Source organism: Theropithecus gelada, chromosome 15 (genome assembly GCF_003255815.1).
Source record: "Theropithecus gelada isolate Dixy chromosome 15, Tgel_1.0, whole genome shotgun sequence".
Taxonomy (NCBI): Eukaryota; Metazoa; Chordata; class Mammalia; order Primates; family Cercopithecidae; genus Theropithecus; species Theropithecus gelada.
The window spans coordinates 105,413,197-105,428,258 of record NC_037683.1 but is presented as its reverse complement, the minus strand read 5'-3'; the positions used below and the strand labels follow the sequence as shown (position 1 = coordinate 105,428,258).

At 43.8% G+C, this 15,062-nt stretch overlaps 1 protein-coding gene across 3 annotated transcripts in view; it reads left to right on the top strand.

Moving 5' to 3' along the window:
• Positions 1–15,062, top strand: part of IARS (isoleucyl-tRNA synthetase) — an 83,153-nt gene that overhangs the window by 32,733 nt on the left and 35,358 nt on the right. For all 3 annotated transcript variants that reach the window (XM_025360818.1, XM_025360817.1, XM_025360819.1), the window contains 7 exons: positions 1,372–1,498; positions 4,110–4,183; positions 4,533–4,727; positions 6,635–6,721; positions 9,427–9,510; positions 10,659–10,803; positions 12,826–12,946. In XM_025360818.1, coding sequence (XP_025216603.1) covers positions 1,372–1,498; positions 4,110–4,183; positions 4,533–4,727; positions 6,635–6,721; positions 9,427–9,510; positions 10,659–10,803; positions 12,826–12,946 — 833 coding nt within the window. The remainder of the gene's footprint in view (positions 1–1,371; positions 1,499–4,109; positions 4,184–4,532; positions 4,728–6,634; positions 6,722–9,426; positions 9,511–10,658; positions 10,804–12,825; positions 12,947–15,062) is intronic.

Here is a 15,062-nt window from a genome sequence, read left to right as displayed (position 1 = left end):
TGATAAAGTATGTAAGGGAGTATTTTTCTTTTTAAACTCATTGGAAATGATAAACTACCATTTATTTGATTTATGGAATGAAATGACCTTGGAAAAATATGGCTATACTGCCAGAGTTTGCTAGCCTTCAATAATAGTCATTTTCGGAGTAAACATTATTTTCAGATACCTGCAAAACCCATTTGTACTTACTCTTGTCAGTCCTGCAGTGGATGATGTACCCTGTGCCTGACTGTATGGATAAGCTCCAAGCACAGAAGCCTTTGCTTTCCACAGCTGATATGTGTCCTGCAGGTGATAGCCCAAGAGGTATCATTTCAGCCTCTGGGTACGAAATGAAACAAGGCTTCAACCTTTGTATTTCAGATGAATATTTTCACTATGAGTTTTAAAAGTAATCACCACTCTTACTTCTCAGAAGGACCCAACTAGACTCTAGAAAACTGTATTTGAGTTTAGGAGAATAGGGAGAATCTCAGGGCAGCAAAGGAAATAGTTATAAACTGTAGCTTTCTAATATTTCTTAGCAGAGTGGTCCTGATTTCTCAAAAGACAGCTTTTCATTTTTAGAGCTAGTAAGCTAATTAGTTGCCCTAATGTGTAAGTTACTAGATATAGAATATTAGTAAGATAGCCTCGAGGGGGTGCAGGCATATAAACTGATCTTTGAAGTACAGGGCAGTAACTGCAGTGCCCAAGAGAAGAAGGGGAGGTCTGGTAGCCTACCCTGACTCAGCCTTGTGCCTGAAAAGGATTTCTGCAAAGCTGAACCTCAAGGAATGAAGAGTACTGGGAGTGGGAGGGATGCAAGAGGGTGGATGCAGAGGGGAGGAAGGCTTCGTGGCAGCGGGCAGGCAAAGCCAGTTAAGTGAGAAGGATTCTAGGGAACTTGCCTCATTGCCAGAGCCTGAAATTCAAGACCAAGGATGACCAGAGGAGACTGTAGAGAGGGCTGCTAGAGCAGCTACCAGTCTCCTGGCCTGTTGGCCTTTGCTTAATGAGTTCAGTAAAACTGCTATGGTGAGGACAATGTGAAGACTAGAGTTGTATGGGATGAGGCTGGCTAGAGTTAGGGTGACTGGTTAGAGGTATGTGGCAGCCGTACTCCAGTTGAAGAAGAGGACGTGGGAGGCCTGTGTGCTGTGGGGTTATCTATTGGATGTAGGTCATTGATGGCAGCACAAACTGTTGCGTATGCTGTGCTGTCCATTTAGAAGACGTTCTCTTTGCAGTGAGTGCCACGTTTCCAGAGTGTTGGGTCCAGAAAGCGTTATACAGAGGCTCCTGTGAATATTATTTACATTTTGGCTTTTTCCATGTTTGAATTACTGATGTTCTTACGTGATTGGTTGTGTGATCTGTTTATTGCAGGGTCCCAGAGTTGGTACGAGAAAAACGATTTGGAAATTGGCTGAAAGATGCACGTGACTGGGCAGTTTCCAGAAACAGATACTGGGGCACACCTATCCCACTGTGGGTCAGCGATGACTTTGAGGAGGTGAGGCAGGGCAGTATTTCCTTGTGTTGATTTTTGCTAAAGCATTTTGTTCATGAAATCTGAATGTGGTTTAAAAGAATAGGGTTTTTTTTTTTCTTTGCCCCTTTCTTATTTCTCTTTTTTCCTCTTTATTGCTTTCTATAATCATGACATAAGATAATCTGTTTTTAGGGTTTTTTTACTTTTTTTCCTTGAATTAACTGCAAGTTATAAAACTTTCTTCTGTAAAAATGAAAGGATACAATTTTCTCAGGGAAATCTACACTTTAAATGTTTTTTTCTTGTGTTTCTCTGTCTTTTCTTCCCCCTGCATTAAGGTGTGTTATTAGCTTATGGTTAAACTGACTTCATAGATGATGAAAAAAGAAAATTTGAAAAGAAATTTACCAAAGCATTACAGACCTTTAACTTCTAAAATCAAATGAATAAGAGGATGTGTGTGGATATATAGATGTGTGCATATACTATGTCCTCACTTAATGTCATGCAGAGGTTCCTGATAACTGTGACTTTAGGCCAGGTGTGATAGCTCCCACATGTAATCTCAGCACTTAGGGAGGCCAAGGCAGGAGGATTGCTTGAGGTCAGATACTTGAGACCAGCCTAGGCAACATAGTGAGGTGCCATCTCTACAAAAACGTTTGTTAAATTAGTGCACACCAGTTAGTCCCAGCTACTGGGACCTCTCTGTGACATTAGTTGAGGATTTACTATACAGATAGATCTCTGTGTTTGTCCTTCTGTCCAAAGCTGACAGCATTGTAGCAGTGACGAGCAGCAGCACCTGGGGACCTTGGTGAATCTCCCATAGGGACCTGAAAGGCAGCAGTGAAGTAGCTGAATCAGAAGACTTTTCAGGACTGAACAGGAAGGGCAGAGAAAGAGGTCACCAGTGTTTACTAGGAACAGAAGCTCCCTGGGTGAGAACCCACAGCAGCTCCTCCTGGTGTGGCCCTTATCAGATGATTCCTCCATTCTGAGTGCCCCAGCTAGCCCCATCTCTCAGCTCTTTACTTGGACATAATCCTAGCATCCTGTGGCTTTGTCTGATTGCTTTGATTCAGTCCAAGCACAATATAGTCATGTGCCACATAATGTCATTCAGTCAATGACAGACCACATATGTGACAGTGGTCCCACAAGATTATGATACCATATGGTTACTGTACTTTTTCTGTGTTTCATAATGTTTGGAAATTCAAATACTTCCTGTTTTAGTCTGTTTAGTGTTGCTACAAAGGAATACCTGAGGCTGGATAATTTATAAAGAAAAATAGTTTATTTGGCTTATGATTCTGGATGACTGGAAAGTTCAAGACTAGACATCTGCATCTGGGGAGGACCTCAGGCTGCATCCACTTATGATGGAGGGCTGGATAGGAGCCAGAGTATGCAGAGATCACATGGCAAGAGAAGAAACGGGGGCGGTGGGGTAGGGGCAGGCTCTTTTTAACAGTCAGCTCTCACAGGCGCTAATAGAGTGAGAACTAACTCACTGCATTAGTCTGTTCATGAGGGATCCACCCTGTAACCCAGACGCCTCCCATCGGGCCCCATCTGTCAATACTGCCACACTGGGGATTAAATTTCAACATGAGAGTGGCTGGGGACAAACCATATGAAAACCAGAGCACTTGCCATAGTGTTACAGTTGCCTGCAGAATTCAGTACAGCTACATGCTATACAGGTTTGTAGCCGAGAAGTAATAGGCTCCACAATATAGCCTAGATGTGTTTTAGGCCATCCCATCTAGGTTTATGTAAGTGTACTGTGATGTTTGCCTAATGAAATCACCCTAATAATGCATTTCTCAGAATTTATTCCTACCACTAAGTACTGTATAACTATAATTTAGCTCTAGCTTTTTCTTGAGAAGATTCTAGATTAGTGAGCCAGATTCAGGTGCCAGGAGGAAACTAAGATGCCTTAGAGAAATAATCTAAGATGTTTCACTTATGCCGGTTACTTTGACGATTTGCACATAATAAACCCTAATACCCATGGAGAGTATGGCTATGAATGTTTAAGATTCTCTCTAGGTAGGGACTCCCTCTGATGTTGGGTGGAAACAAAGGAGCGGTGTCAACCCTGGCCTCTTCAGAGACTAAGACTAAGCTGTGCCTTTCATGAGAGAGAAGCCACATTAGCGAATACTATCCTTCAGCCCAGAGTGGTGTGTTAATGTGCCTTTATAGAAAATCATCAGTCTCAGGCTGGGTGGCTCATGCCTGTAATCCCAGCACTCTGAGAGGCTGAGGCCAGCTGATAGCTTGAGTCCAAGAGTTTGAGACCAGCCTGGGCAGCATGGCGAAACGCTGTCTCTACTAAAAATACAAAAAATTAGCTGGGCGAGGTGGCGCCTGCCTGTAGCCCCAGCTACTTGGGAGGCTGAGGTGAGAGGATCACCTGAGCCCAGGAAGCTGAGGCTGCGGTGAGCTGTGATTGTGCCACTGCACTCCAGCCTGGACAATGGGAGTGAGACCCTGTCTCAAAAAAAAGGAAAAGGAAAATCATCAGTCTCTCTCACTAAACATGCATGTTACATAAATTAACTCAGTATGCTCTGTTTGGCTCTAAGGAGCTCCTGCTGTTGAACTTTGTTTTTGACAGGTAGTATGCGTTGGGTCAGTGGCAGAACTTGAAGAACTGTCAGGAGCAAAGATCTCAGATCTCCACAGAGAGAGGTCAGTTTCTAAATGTTCAATTCACTTCAGTTTTATCGTTCTCCTATTAAGACCTGATCTCTAGCAGATTACAGAGACACACATGGAAGACTAGCTTGATGAATTACTTTGGTGATGACTCATGTCATATGGCAGTATTGTGGCCTTTGTCTTGTGAAATGTGAGGTGAATGGTTCATAACCTTTGAGATGGAGGATTCATGGCGTGCTCTGAAAGCCTTTGAGAATTGCTGATGTTTCTGTTTGCAAGTGTGTATAATGTCTTGTCAGGGTTTTGTGTAATTAGCAATTAAACTGCAAGTTCTGTTATGCTTACAGTTAATAGAAATGGCTACTTTTCTGTTTGTTAGCGTTGACCACCTGACCATTCCTTCACGCTGTGGAAAGGGATCCTTGCACCGCGTCTCTGAAGTGTTTGACTGTTGGTTTGAGAGTGGCAGCATGCCCTATGCTCAGGTTCATTACCCGTTTGAAAACAAGAGGGAGTTTGAGGATGCTTTTCCTGCAGACTTCATTGCCGAGGGCATCGACCAAACCAGAGGATGGTATGCCCCCTTGTTCTTTCATCACATGTTTTATTGATTTCATTTTATTTAGGGAGTGTTTTACTAAGTCGCTGCCATTTATCTACTGGTTGATGGAGAGATTGTGGCAAGTAAGACAGGCTACATTCCTGCCCTCTCCCCCCAACCACCAAGCACGGACATTAAAGTGCCTTTTGAGTAGGAATCTCCCACTACAATAGGGCTGTAGTTTTACAATTTGAGTTATCTCCCTGGCATTTTGGAATATATATGTTATACTGGACATTTAAATGATAAAAAAACAATATGTGTTCTTAGCTTACGTCAGATCATTTACTCAAATGTTTAATGAGTATTGGCATAAAAGACAGTAGATTGGGTGCTAGAAATTTGAGGGGTAGTTGGCAATGTGCTGAGATATTGAGGCTAGCCTTATAAATCAACATTCTAAACAAATCCAGATTTTTTTAAATATACATATGGGGGAGGATTTGGGCATTGATTTTTATCTAATGCCTTATGTAAAGCAGTTCCTTAATTGGAAAAAGGTGAATTACTTTCTTTCCATGGATGGGCTTTGCTGGGCCAGGTTTTATTTACTTTTTTTTTTTTTTTTGAGACGGAATCTTGCACTCTGTCCAGGCTGGAGTGCAGTGGTGTGATCTCGGCTCACTACAACCTCCACCTCCTGGGTTCAAGCAATTCTTCTGCATCACCCTCCCCTAAGTAGCTGGGTCTACAAGCATGGACCACCACGCCCAGCTAATTTTTGTAGTTTTAGTAGAGACGAGGTTTCACCATGTTGGCCAGGCTGGTCTCGAACTCCTGACCTCAAGTGACTCACCCGTCTCAGCCTCCCAAAGTGCTGGGATTACAGGCATGAGCCATTGCGCCCAGCCCAGGTTTTAATTATATATTCATAGTAATGTTTCTGCAGGGGTATGTTTAAGGAATTGTTGGTGTCATTTTTTCTCTTTGACGACTTTGGGTAATCATTGAGTTCAAGTCTTCGAGTCCTGGAATGTGCTGTCTTCAGATTCCAGTCCTTTTTATCTATAGGAACAGCTACCCAGAACAAATTCTGTTTTTAGAAAGGGATAGATGCCTTACCAATGAGCTTGTTCCTTTGAGGAATAGCAAAGTCTGTTAGCTGGTAACAGTCCTCATGTGGGTCCCGTGTCCTTGCTGCCTGCCTCCTTCTCCATCCCTGAGGCCTGGGCTGCCTCTCCTGGGCACCAGGGCTCCTCCCAACTCTCCTTTAGAACTGGGAGGGATATCTGGTTCGGTGTTTATGTTAACCATGGGGTCTGGTCTCCTCAGCTCATGTCCCTTGATGTTCTTAGGGTGCAGGACTAGGTCAGAGAAGCAGAAGAGCATCACCCCCGGGAAAGTGGTCAGGGATATGAGTTCATTTGGGGAACAAGTTAGCTAGCACATGAATGAGGTACACAGCATTTTACAGAATAAAAGCATTTTCTAGTCTGCCTTATCACTTGGATGAGAGTGCATTTTGCATCTTTTGTCATCAAATTGTTTTTTCCATATGATCTTGTGCCAAATTCAACACCCATCCCTCATTTTCAGCTAGGTGCTTCTGGGTGGTCCTGAGAGGCCACCCAGTGCTGCCATGTGGCTCTCCACACAGACTTCCTGGGAGACCTGGTAACAGAGAAATGGTCAGTAAATCACTCCAGACCTTTATTTGGATGTTTTTTTCAAATCATAGACAGTAATTTGATTGGTCTCTGGTGGGTCCTGTGTCTCCGTTTTTTTTCAGTAACCAGTGTTAAGAATCATTGCTTTAAGTGATTATCAAGAAGTAAGACTTATCAAAAATAGAAATTCAGTTCAATGAATAAATACAGTTTCTTTCTTATGCTTGGACTTCATTTCTATTTTTATTGAACCATTTGGTTTTTTTTTTTCAGGTTTTATACCCTGCTGGTGCTGTCCACGGCCCTCTTTGGACAACCGCCTTTCAAGAACGTAATTGTGAATGGGCTCGTCCTGGCAAGGTAAGTCAACTTTGTTGTAGTGACAGGTGGAGCTCTGTCTCCTCTGTTTCTTAGGAAGGAGTGTGTGCGAGCAATCAACTTTGTTGTGATAGGTGGAGATTTGTCTCCACTGTTTCTCAAGAAGGAGTGTGTGAGAGCTAAGCCTGATGGAGGAGGAGGAACGGGAGGACTTTCAGATTGAGCTATTACTAGTAACAGTGCTACTAGTGATATGACTAGTAGTAAAATAGCATTTACTAAACTTACTATTTTATGAAGTACTTTTGTTTATAGATCTTGTTTAATCTGTACATCGGTCCTTTCATGTAGATTTTGTTGTCCTTTTTTTTAACACATGAGGAAGCTATGAGTTCTAGAGACCACAGGTGCCCAGGATCAAAGCTAGTGACAGCCACACTAGGCTTGACCCAGGTGCTCTGCCACCAGATCCCACTCTTCCCCTCATCTGAAACTTCCTCCCAGTGGGCATTGTTTCCTGCTTTTTAATTTTATAAGGAAGTCTCATTTTTCCTTTATTACCTCTAGTCATTAAGAATAAAAATAAATATAAATAAAAATTTCAAAATGAAATATTTACCCATAAAAATCCTGCTTTTTATGCTGTGTGAGGAGAAAGAGGATGTCACCTAACATTTTGTGCATCCTTATTTTTTTTGTACATCCTTATTTTTGCCAGGCCCCACTGTGTGCATTTTCACATTTTAACTCATTTTTCACATTTTAACTCATCCCCAGAACCATTTGGATGGGTCCTATAATTATCCCATTGTAACCTTTGAGGAATCTGAGGGACAGGAAAAAGCAGCTTGCCAAAGGACACACAGCAAATGAGTGATAAGTGCAAATTTTGAACCCAGGCAGTCTGCCTCTGTAGTATGTGTGCTGCTTTTTTTTTTTTTTTTTTTAATTGAAAATTGTTTTGAGGGCCGGGTGCCATGGCTCACGCTTGTAATCCCAGCACTTTGGGAGGCCACGGTGGGCAGATCACATGAGGTCAGGAATTGGAGACCAGCCTGGCCAACTTGGTAAAACCCCCGTCTCTACTAAAAATACAAAATTAGTGGGTGCAGTGGCACACACCTGTATCCCCAGCTACTGCAGGCTGAGGCACAAGAATCGCTTGAACCTGGGAGGCAGAGATTGGAGTGAGCTAAGATCACACCAGTGCACTCTAGTCTGGGTGATAGAGTGAGGCTCCATCTCAAAAAAAAAAAAAAAAGGAAAATTGTATTGGGATCATTGTAGATTTGCATGCAATCATGAAAAATAATAGAGATCCCTTAAATTCTTTGCCCAGTTTCCACCAGTGGTCACATATTTTGCAAAACTATGGTATATATCACAACCAGGATATTGATATAGCCCACCAGTCTTATTCAGATTTCCCTAGTTTTACATATACTTATTTGCTTATGCACATTAATGTGTATACAGCTATCACATGTGTAGGGTCTTGTATCCACCAGCATGGTCAAGTTACTGAATGAATTCAACATCAAAGGCTCATTTCCTACATTGCCTTCCCCTCCTACCTTCCCACTGTCATCCCCAATCCCTGGCAACCACTGTTTTTTTCTCCATCTCTAATTTTGTCATTTCCAGAATGTTATATAAATAGAATTATACGGTAACTAACTTGGGAGGATTGGCTTTTCTTTCTTTTTTTTGAGACAGAGTCTCTGTCACTCAGGCTGGAGTGCAGTGGCACGATCTCGGCCTCCCAAGTAGCTGGGACCACAGGCATGAATCACCACACCCAGCTAATATTTTGTATTTTTGGTAGAGACAGGGTTTCACCATGTTGGCAGACTGGTCTCGAGCTCCTGAGCTCAGGTGATCCACCTGCCTCGGCCTCCCAAAGTGCTGGGATTACAGGCATGAGCCACTGCACCTGGCTGGCTTTTGTTCAATCCACATAATTCCATTGAGATTTCAGATGTCTGCACATACCAATAGTTCATTCCTTTCCATGGATAAATAGCATTCTGTATTATGGATATGCCATGCTTTGTTTGATCAGCTACCTCTTGAAGGACATCTGGGTTGCTTCTAACGTTTGGCAATTGTGAATAAAGCTGTTGTGAACAATTGTTTATAGGTTTTTATGATAATGTAAGTTTTCATTTCTCTGGAATATATTCTGACACATCTTTCTGCTTCAGTCTGCCCCGAAGCTTCCTCATGGACTTACTATGATATTCAAAAAGAAGTTTGCAAATATTAACAAAATATCTTACCATTGTACCTTAACACTGTTTGTTTGTTTGTTTTTGTTTGTTTGTTTTTGGAGACAGAGTCTTGCTCTGCTGCCCAGGCTACAGTGCAGTGGCGCCATCTTGGCTCCCTGCAGTCTGCCTCCTGGGTTCAGGCAATTCTCCTGCCTCAGCCTCCCCAGTAGTGGGGATTACAAGTGTGCGCCACCATGCCCAGCTAATTTCTGTATTTTTAGTAGAGACAGGATTTCACCATTTGGCCAGAATGGTTTCGAACTCCTGACCTCAGGTGATCCGCCCACCTCGGCCTCCCAAAGTGCTGGAATTACAGGTGTGAGCCACCATGCCCGGCCTGTTAGCACTAACTTCTGTCTAAGTTACTCCTTCCCATTTCCTTTTGTATATTCCTGTTTGCAAATGATTTGTATCCTTATATTAAGGTCGTATGTGATACTGACTTACTTAATTGGCATCTCCCTTTTGTTTTACAAGTGATGGCCAAAAAATGAGTAAACGGAAAAAGAATTATCCAGATCCAGTTTCCATCATCCAGAAGTATGGTGCTGATGCCCTCAGGTACAAACCAGTGCTTTGCCTTGTGTGTATCTGTTGTTTTTTTATGTAAGCATCTCTTATACTGTTGGTCATTATTCTTAGATTTGGTTTATAGTTAGGTTTTTAGCAACATATCTCTGTTATTTGGATGTTGTGTTGGTATGGTTGTTGATTTTAAACCCCCAAAATAGTTTTCTAAATAATAAAGGCATTTTTAAACTATAGGTCTATTTGAGGAAGAGAACCTGTGTTGGGTGTTGTTGAGTTGTCCAAGTCCTCCCCAGGCTAGATGCTGATTGCCTCTGCCGTACTTTCTTTCTAGGTTCCCTGTCTTGTGGATGTTAGAATTCTCTTTCATCATTTATTTTACTTTTGTGCTTACAGAGCCATATGAGATATATCTATGCTAGAGGTAATAAAAAACTAATATTAAAAAGCTTTTGGAGAAATTAGAGCCACTGCTTGAGGTAGCTATAATCATGAAATCACACAGTGTTCAAGTTGAAAGGGACCTAGAGATCTTGTTCAGCATCCCTATGTCCTAGGCATGAGACCAATGCCCAGGCCTGTGACTCAGCACTTTCACACAGTACCTGTGTTGCCCAGGAGCCATTAGTGGAGCTCACCCCCAACTCTCCACTGTCTCTTAGACTCACCCTTGGCACCGCTGGCCATTTGGGCTGGGTAATTCTTTGTGGTGGTAATTCTTTGTAGGATGTTTAGCAGTATCCCTAAGCTCTGGCCACTAGATGTCATGACTGTGCTGTGTGAAGGCACCTCCTTGTGAGTCCCTCTCTCTGCAAGCAGCGGATGTGCAGGTCGTGTCCATGGGAGGGAATCAGTGGCTTTTGACAAGGACCAGGCCAGCCTTCCTCTTAGTGCTGGTGTACCCCATTGGTCCTGCAGTGAGAGTGGCATAAGATGCATTTGTGTGCTATACAGTGCCATATTTTGGTGTCAGATTATATATACCTTTTATAATTTGGTAGGTCTCTTACAGAAAGTGAGAGTGAGTTTTGTGAGTTTTAAATTGACCACCCAAAGAGTATTTATAGTTTCCCCCTTTTGTAGAAAATGGGACTGATTTTCATCTTGCTGTCTCAATATGTCAAGTAGTAATAATTGATTTACTGTCTAAGTACCTTTTCTAATTTTTCTCCCTCTTCCAGATTGTATCTGATTAACTCCCCTGTGGTGAGAGCAGAAAACCTCCGCTTTAAAGAGGAGGGTGTGCGGGATGTCCTTAAGGATGTACTGCTCCCATGGTACAATGCCTATCGCTTCTTAATCCAGAACGTTCTGAGGCTTCAGAAGGTATGGGCTGTACAGGGCTGCACGTATACCTGCCGAGTCTCCATAGCGCTCCCTTCACCAAACTGTGAGAGACTTCAGGGCTGCTGTTCTCTGCTGCCTGATGTTGGGGTAACTTACAGCCATGGGGAGGTCATACATGCAGGTACAGAAGGGATCTAGGGTCCGGGCTATGCCGAGACCTTGGGCCCTAGCCTGCAAAAGAGTTATGTCATATAGTTGTTTAGTCGACCAGTTTTTTAAGGCGGAGTCTCAGTCTTGTCACCCAGACTGGATTGCAGTAGCACGATCTCGGCTCACTGCAACCTCTGCCTCCTGGGTTCGGGCACTGCCTCAGGCTCCCCAGTAGCTGAGATTACAGGCACCCACCAGCATGCCTGGCTAATTTTTTGTATTTTTAGTGGAGACTTGGTTTCGTCATGTTGGCCAGACTGGTCTCGAACTCCAGATCTCAGGTGATCCACCCTTCTTGGCCTCCCAAAAAGGCTGGGATTACAGGCATGAGCCACTGCGCCAAGCCTAGTCAGCCGGTTCTTGATTCCGGAAACACCATGTTGAGTGAGACACCCCTCCCTTTATGGAACCAGTGGAGTGGGAATTGGGAGAGGTAGTAAAGAGTCAGCTGCTTTTAGAGAGACCACCCAGTGAAGGCGGAGTCACAGGCTAGCTAGGGCTGGCCACTTGAGATGGTTGGTCAGAGAAGCCCCCTCAGTGGGGTGGCATTTGGGCTAATCTGAGAGTGATAGCAGTTCTTGATGGAGTTTTCAGTGGGTTGTTAGGGTCACAAATAACAGTCGTGAGATATGTGGAAGTGTACTTCAAGGGCAGTCACCTCCACGCGCGGGATTACTTTCTCACCTCAGAAGCCCTTGCTCTAGAGCCACCTTCCATGCCCCACAACTGACCACTGTCAGGGGCCATCATCACCTTCGTTGCACATGTTCCTGTGTGGGCTTTCAAGACCTGATTTGGGGTCAGGGATCCGATACTGCACATCTGATCTCCAGCACCTTACAAGTAAAATTGCTTGTAAGTAAATAACTGTTGAATGAAAGTGAGATGTTATTCCTGCTTGAGCAGTTCAAAAAGCTGGTTGGAAAAGTGAACTCTTGCTATCCCACTCCAGCAGGCAGGTCACTTCCTTCTCCTCTCCTTGGTCTCTGGTTGTTCTGCTAAAGAGGACACATCTTGTTCGCCTGAGGCTCTCAGAGTAACCTTTCCCCAGGAATTGAGAAGGGCAGTCATCTTCCCCAGGATCCCAGCTTTCCTCCTCTCTGCAGCCCTGCCACCTTTCCTGCATGTGGTTCTCTGCCAAGTAGGGCCCACAGTCCTTGGGCAGGTGCACTCTGCAGGCCTCCACTGGTGTGGGACTCGGGATTACAGGCGGGGTCAAAGCTCCCTACAGCCAGGGCCCATCTGAACATACCAGCAAGACACAGACTCCACGATCAGGGGCTTAAACCCAGAGGAAGAGTCACATTATCACTGCTCTGCCAGCCTGGTTGTGGTGCTGCCAGAGAAACAAAGCAGGACGTGAGTTCTGTTTGTGGAGCAAGGACTTAAGATCAAGGAGGATTTTGCAAAGCAAAAGGAGTGGGATAGAACTTTCTGGGTAAAATGAACAGCCTTAGCATGGAAATTGTTTTCCAGTACTCATTTTCAGTTTGTGGACAATCATTCAATGCTAGACAGGTTTACTGTCCTTCCTTCCTGAGGTTTAAAGTAATAACCCTACACTTTCTGACAAGATTTTAGAATATCTCTCAATTCATAATTACTCTTTGGTGCAGAGAAGTAATGTTTTCCTAAACTGTCTTCAGTTTACTCAAAAACATGATTAATTAATTGAGGGGTTAATGTCCCACGTTGGTGCTTATCTTGAAAATATTGCTAAAAATCAGAAATTCACATTGCCAGTAGGGTCTGGGATTTTTTTCTTTTTGTTTAAGTGATTTAAGAAGTTTATTTCCTCATAGTAACTTTCTTCCCAAGTGTGCAAGTGTTTCATTAATTGTTCATTCCTAGGAGGAAGAAATAGAATTTCTCTACAATGAGAACACTGTTAGAGAAAGCCCCAACATTACAGACCGGTGGATCCTGTCCTTCATGCAGTCTCTCATTGGCTTCTTTGAAACTGAAATGGCAGGTGAGTCTCTCTTGGTCTGTCCTCCCAGGAATAAGGACTCTTCTCTTTGTAACTGCCCTTTTGATATTTAATAGTGGAAATATTGAGAGATACAGAAAATTAACTGTTTCCTTTTACCTCTCATATAGTTTTGTTAAGGCTTGTTAATTGTCGTGATGCCTTTGTTTCAAGACCCTGCGGACTTCTGGCCTGGTGTGGTGGCTCACGCCTGTAATCCCCAGCACTTTGGGAGGCCAAGGCAGGCAGGTCACCTGAGGTCAGGAACTTGAGACCAGCCTGGCCAACATGGCAAAACCCCGTGTCTACTAAAAATATATTTAAAAAAAAAAAAAAAAGTTAGCTGGCCATGGAGGCAGGTGCCTGTAATCCCAGCTACTCAGGAGGCTGAGGCAGGAGAATTGCTTGAACCATGTGGGAGGCGGAGGCTGCAGTGAGTCGAGATTGCACCACTGCCTGGGCAACAAGAGTGAAACTCCATCTTTAAAAAAAAAAAAAAAAAAAAAGCCCTGGGGAATTCTGTGTTTAGGGGTGTCCTGGCGGTCTCAACACTCCACAGAAGAGCTTTGGAGCTGGATAGCCATGGGTTCAGAGCCCAGCTCTACCACTTGTTCCCAATCCAGAGAGTTGCCTAAAGTCTGACCATCAATTTCCTTTTTTTTTTTAATGGATAGATAGTAGATGTATGTATTTATGGGGTACAGGAGATATTTTTACATAGGCGTACAGTGTGTAATAATCACATCAGGGTAAATGAGATATCCATCACCTCAAGCATTTATCATATCTTTGTGTTGCAAACATCCCAATTATACCCTTCTAGTTGTTTTTAAATGTACAAGAAATTGTTGTTGACTGTAATCACCCCATTGTGCCATCAGATGCCACTGTTACTCATTCTATCTTAACCTTCAGTTTGTTTATCTGCAGAATACCCAGTAGTGTTTGTAAGGCTTGAGTAGAGACGATTTCCATAAAGTAGCTGGCAGATAATAGGTACTCAATAAATAATACTTGTTATTAATGCATTTATAACTTATTTTTAGGTCTATTTTCTTTACTAAATAGTCCCCTTCTTTTCCAGAAAAATTAGAAAAGTCAGAAGAGCAATAATGAAATGGACATTTTGCTGTATTTCTATTAACTAACAACAGTGAGTTTGTTGGGTAATTTTACAGAGATTCAAAAAGTACGTTGCGTTGGCTTCCTTAAGGTTTGAGATAGTCACAACCGTAGGTCCAGGTGAGAAATCTGGGACACCTCAGACAATCCGTTAAAGTGGGTGGGCAGAGGCCCTGGGTCACAATGAGGGCCAAAGAGGGCAAGACAAATCCACCCTCACAGGGCTCTGTGGTTCCTGCTGCTGTTGGGCAGGAGCAGTGGCCGCCACAGACCTGGGTTTCACCATTAGCCTAGATGCGGTCACATGCTGCTCCCTGGAGTGGGCAGTGCTGCCCCACTTAGCACAAAAGGACTGCTAAAGGATTTATCCACCTTGTTAAACATGTGGAAGGATCACGACAGTCCAGCTGTCGCTCAAATAGACATAGATGAAGATGGAAGTGAGTGAGGCTGATTGCTGCCCTGGTGAAGGTGCTGGGAGCCCAGCACACTCTCCCCAGACATGCGCACACCTGTGTCTGCTTTTCCCTCCTGAGTGATACGAGTGGGCGGGAAATGTGGGGATTGTTGCCCGAGCCCCTTCAATATTTGGGCACCAGCTGCCATGACCTCCTGTGAAGCTGGGTCTGGAGAGTGTGCATCCTGGCTGGAGCCTGGTCTGCCTGGAAACTAGAGGTCGGCAGCCATGTTTTGTGGGTCGTGTTTAAGTCCCAGCTCTGCCAGCCTGTCAGCTTCATGTCCTCCACTCCCTCAGCAGCACTGTAGGTGTGAGAGGACCTGCCTCACAGGGTGGTGGTGGCCTGGGTAGTGGCTGCTGCTGTTATCCCCGTGTGTTGCGTGTTTATTCTTTGTATGTGGGGTTCATTTGGGTTCATTTACTCCCTCAGAGTTGAAACCAGGACATAGGAATGCCCCGTGTGTTGTATGTTTATTCTTTGTATGTGGGGTTCATTTGGGTTCATTTACTCCCTCAGAGTTGAAACCAGAACATAGGAAT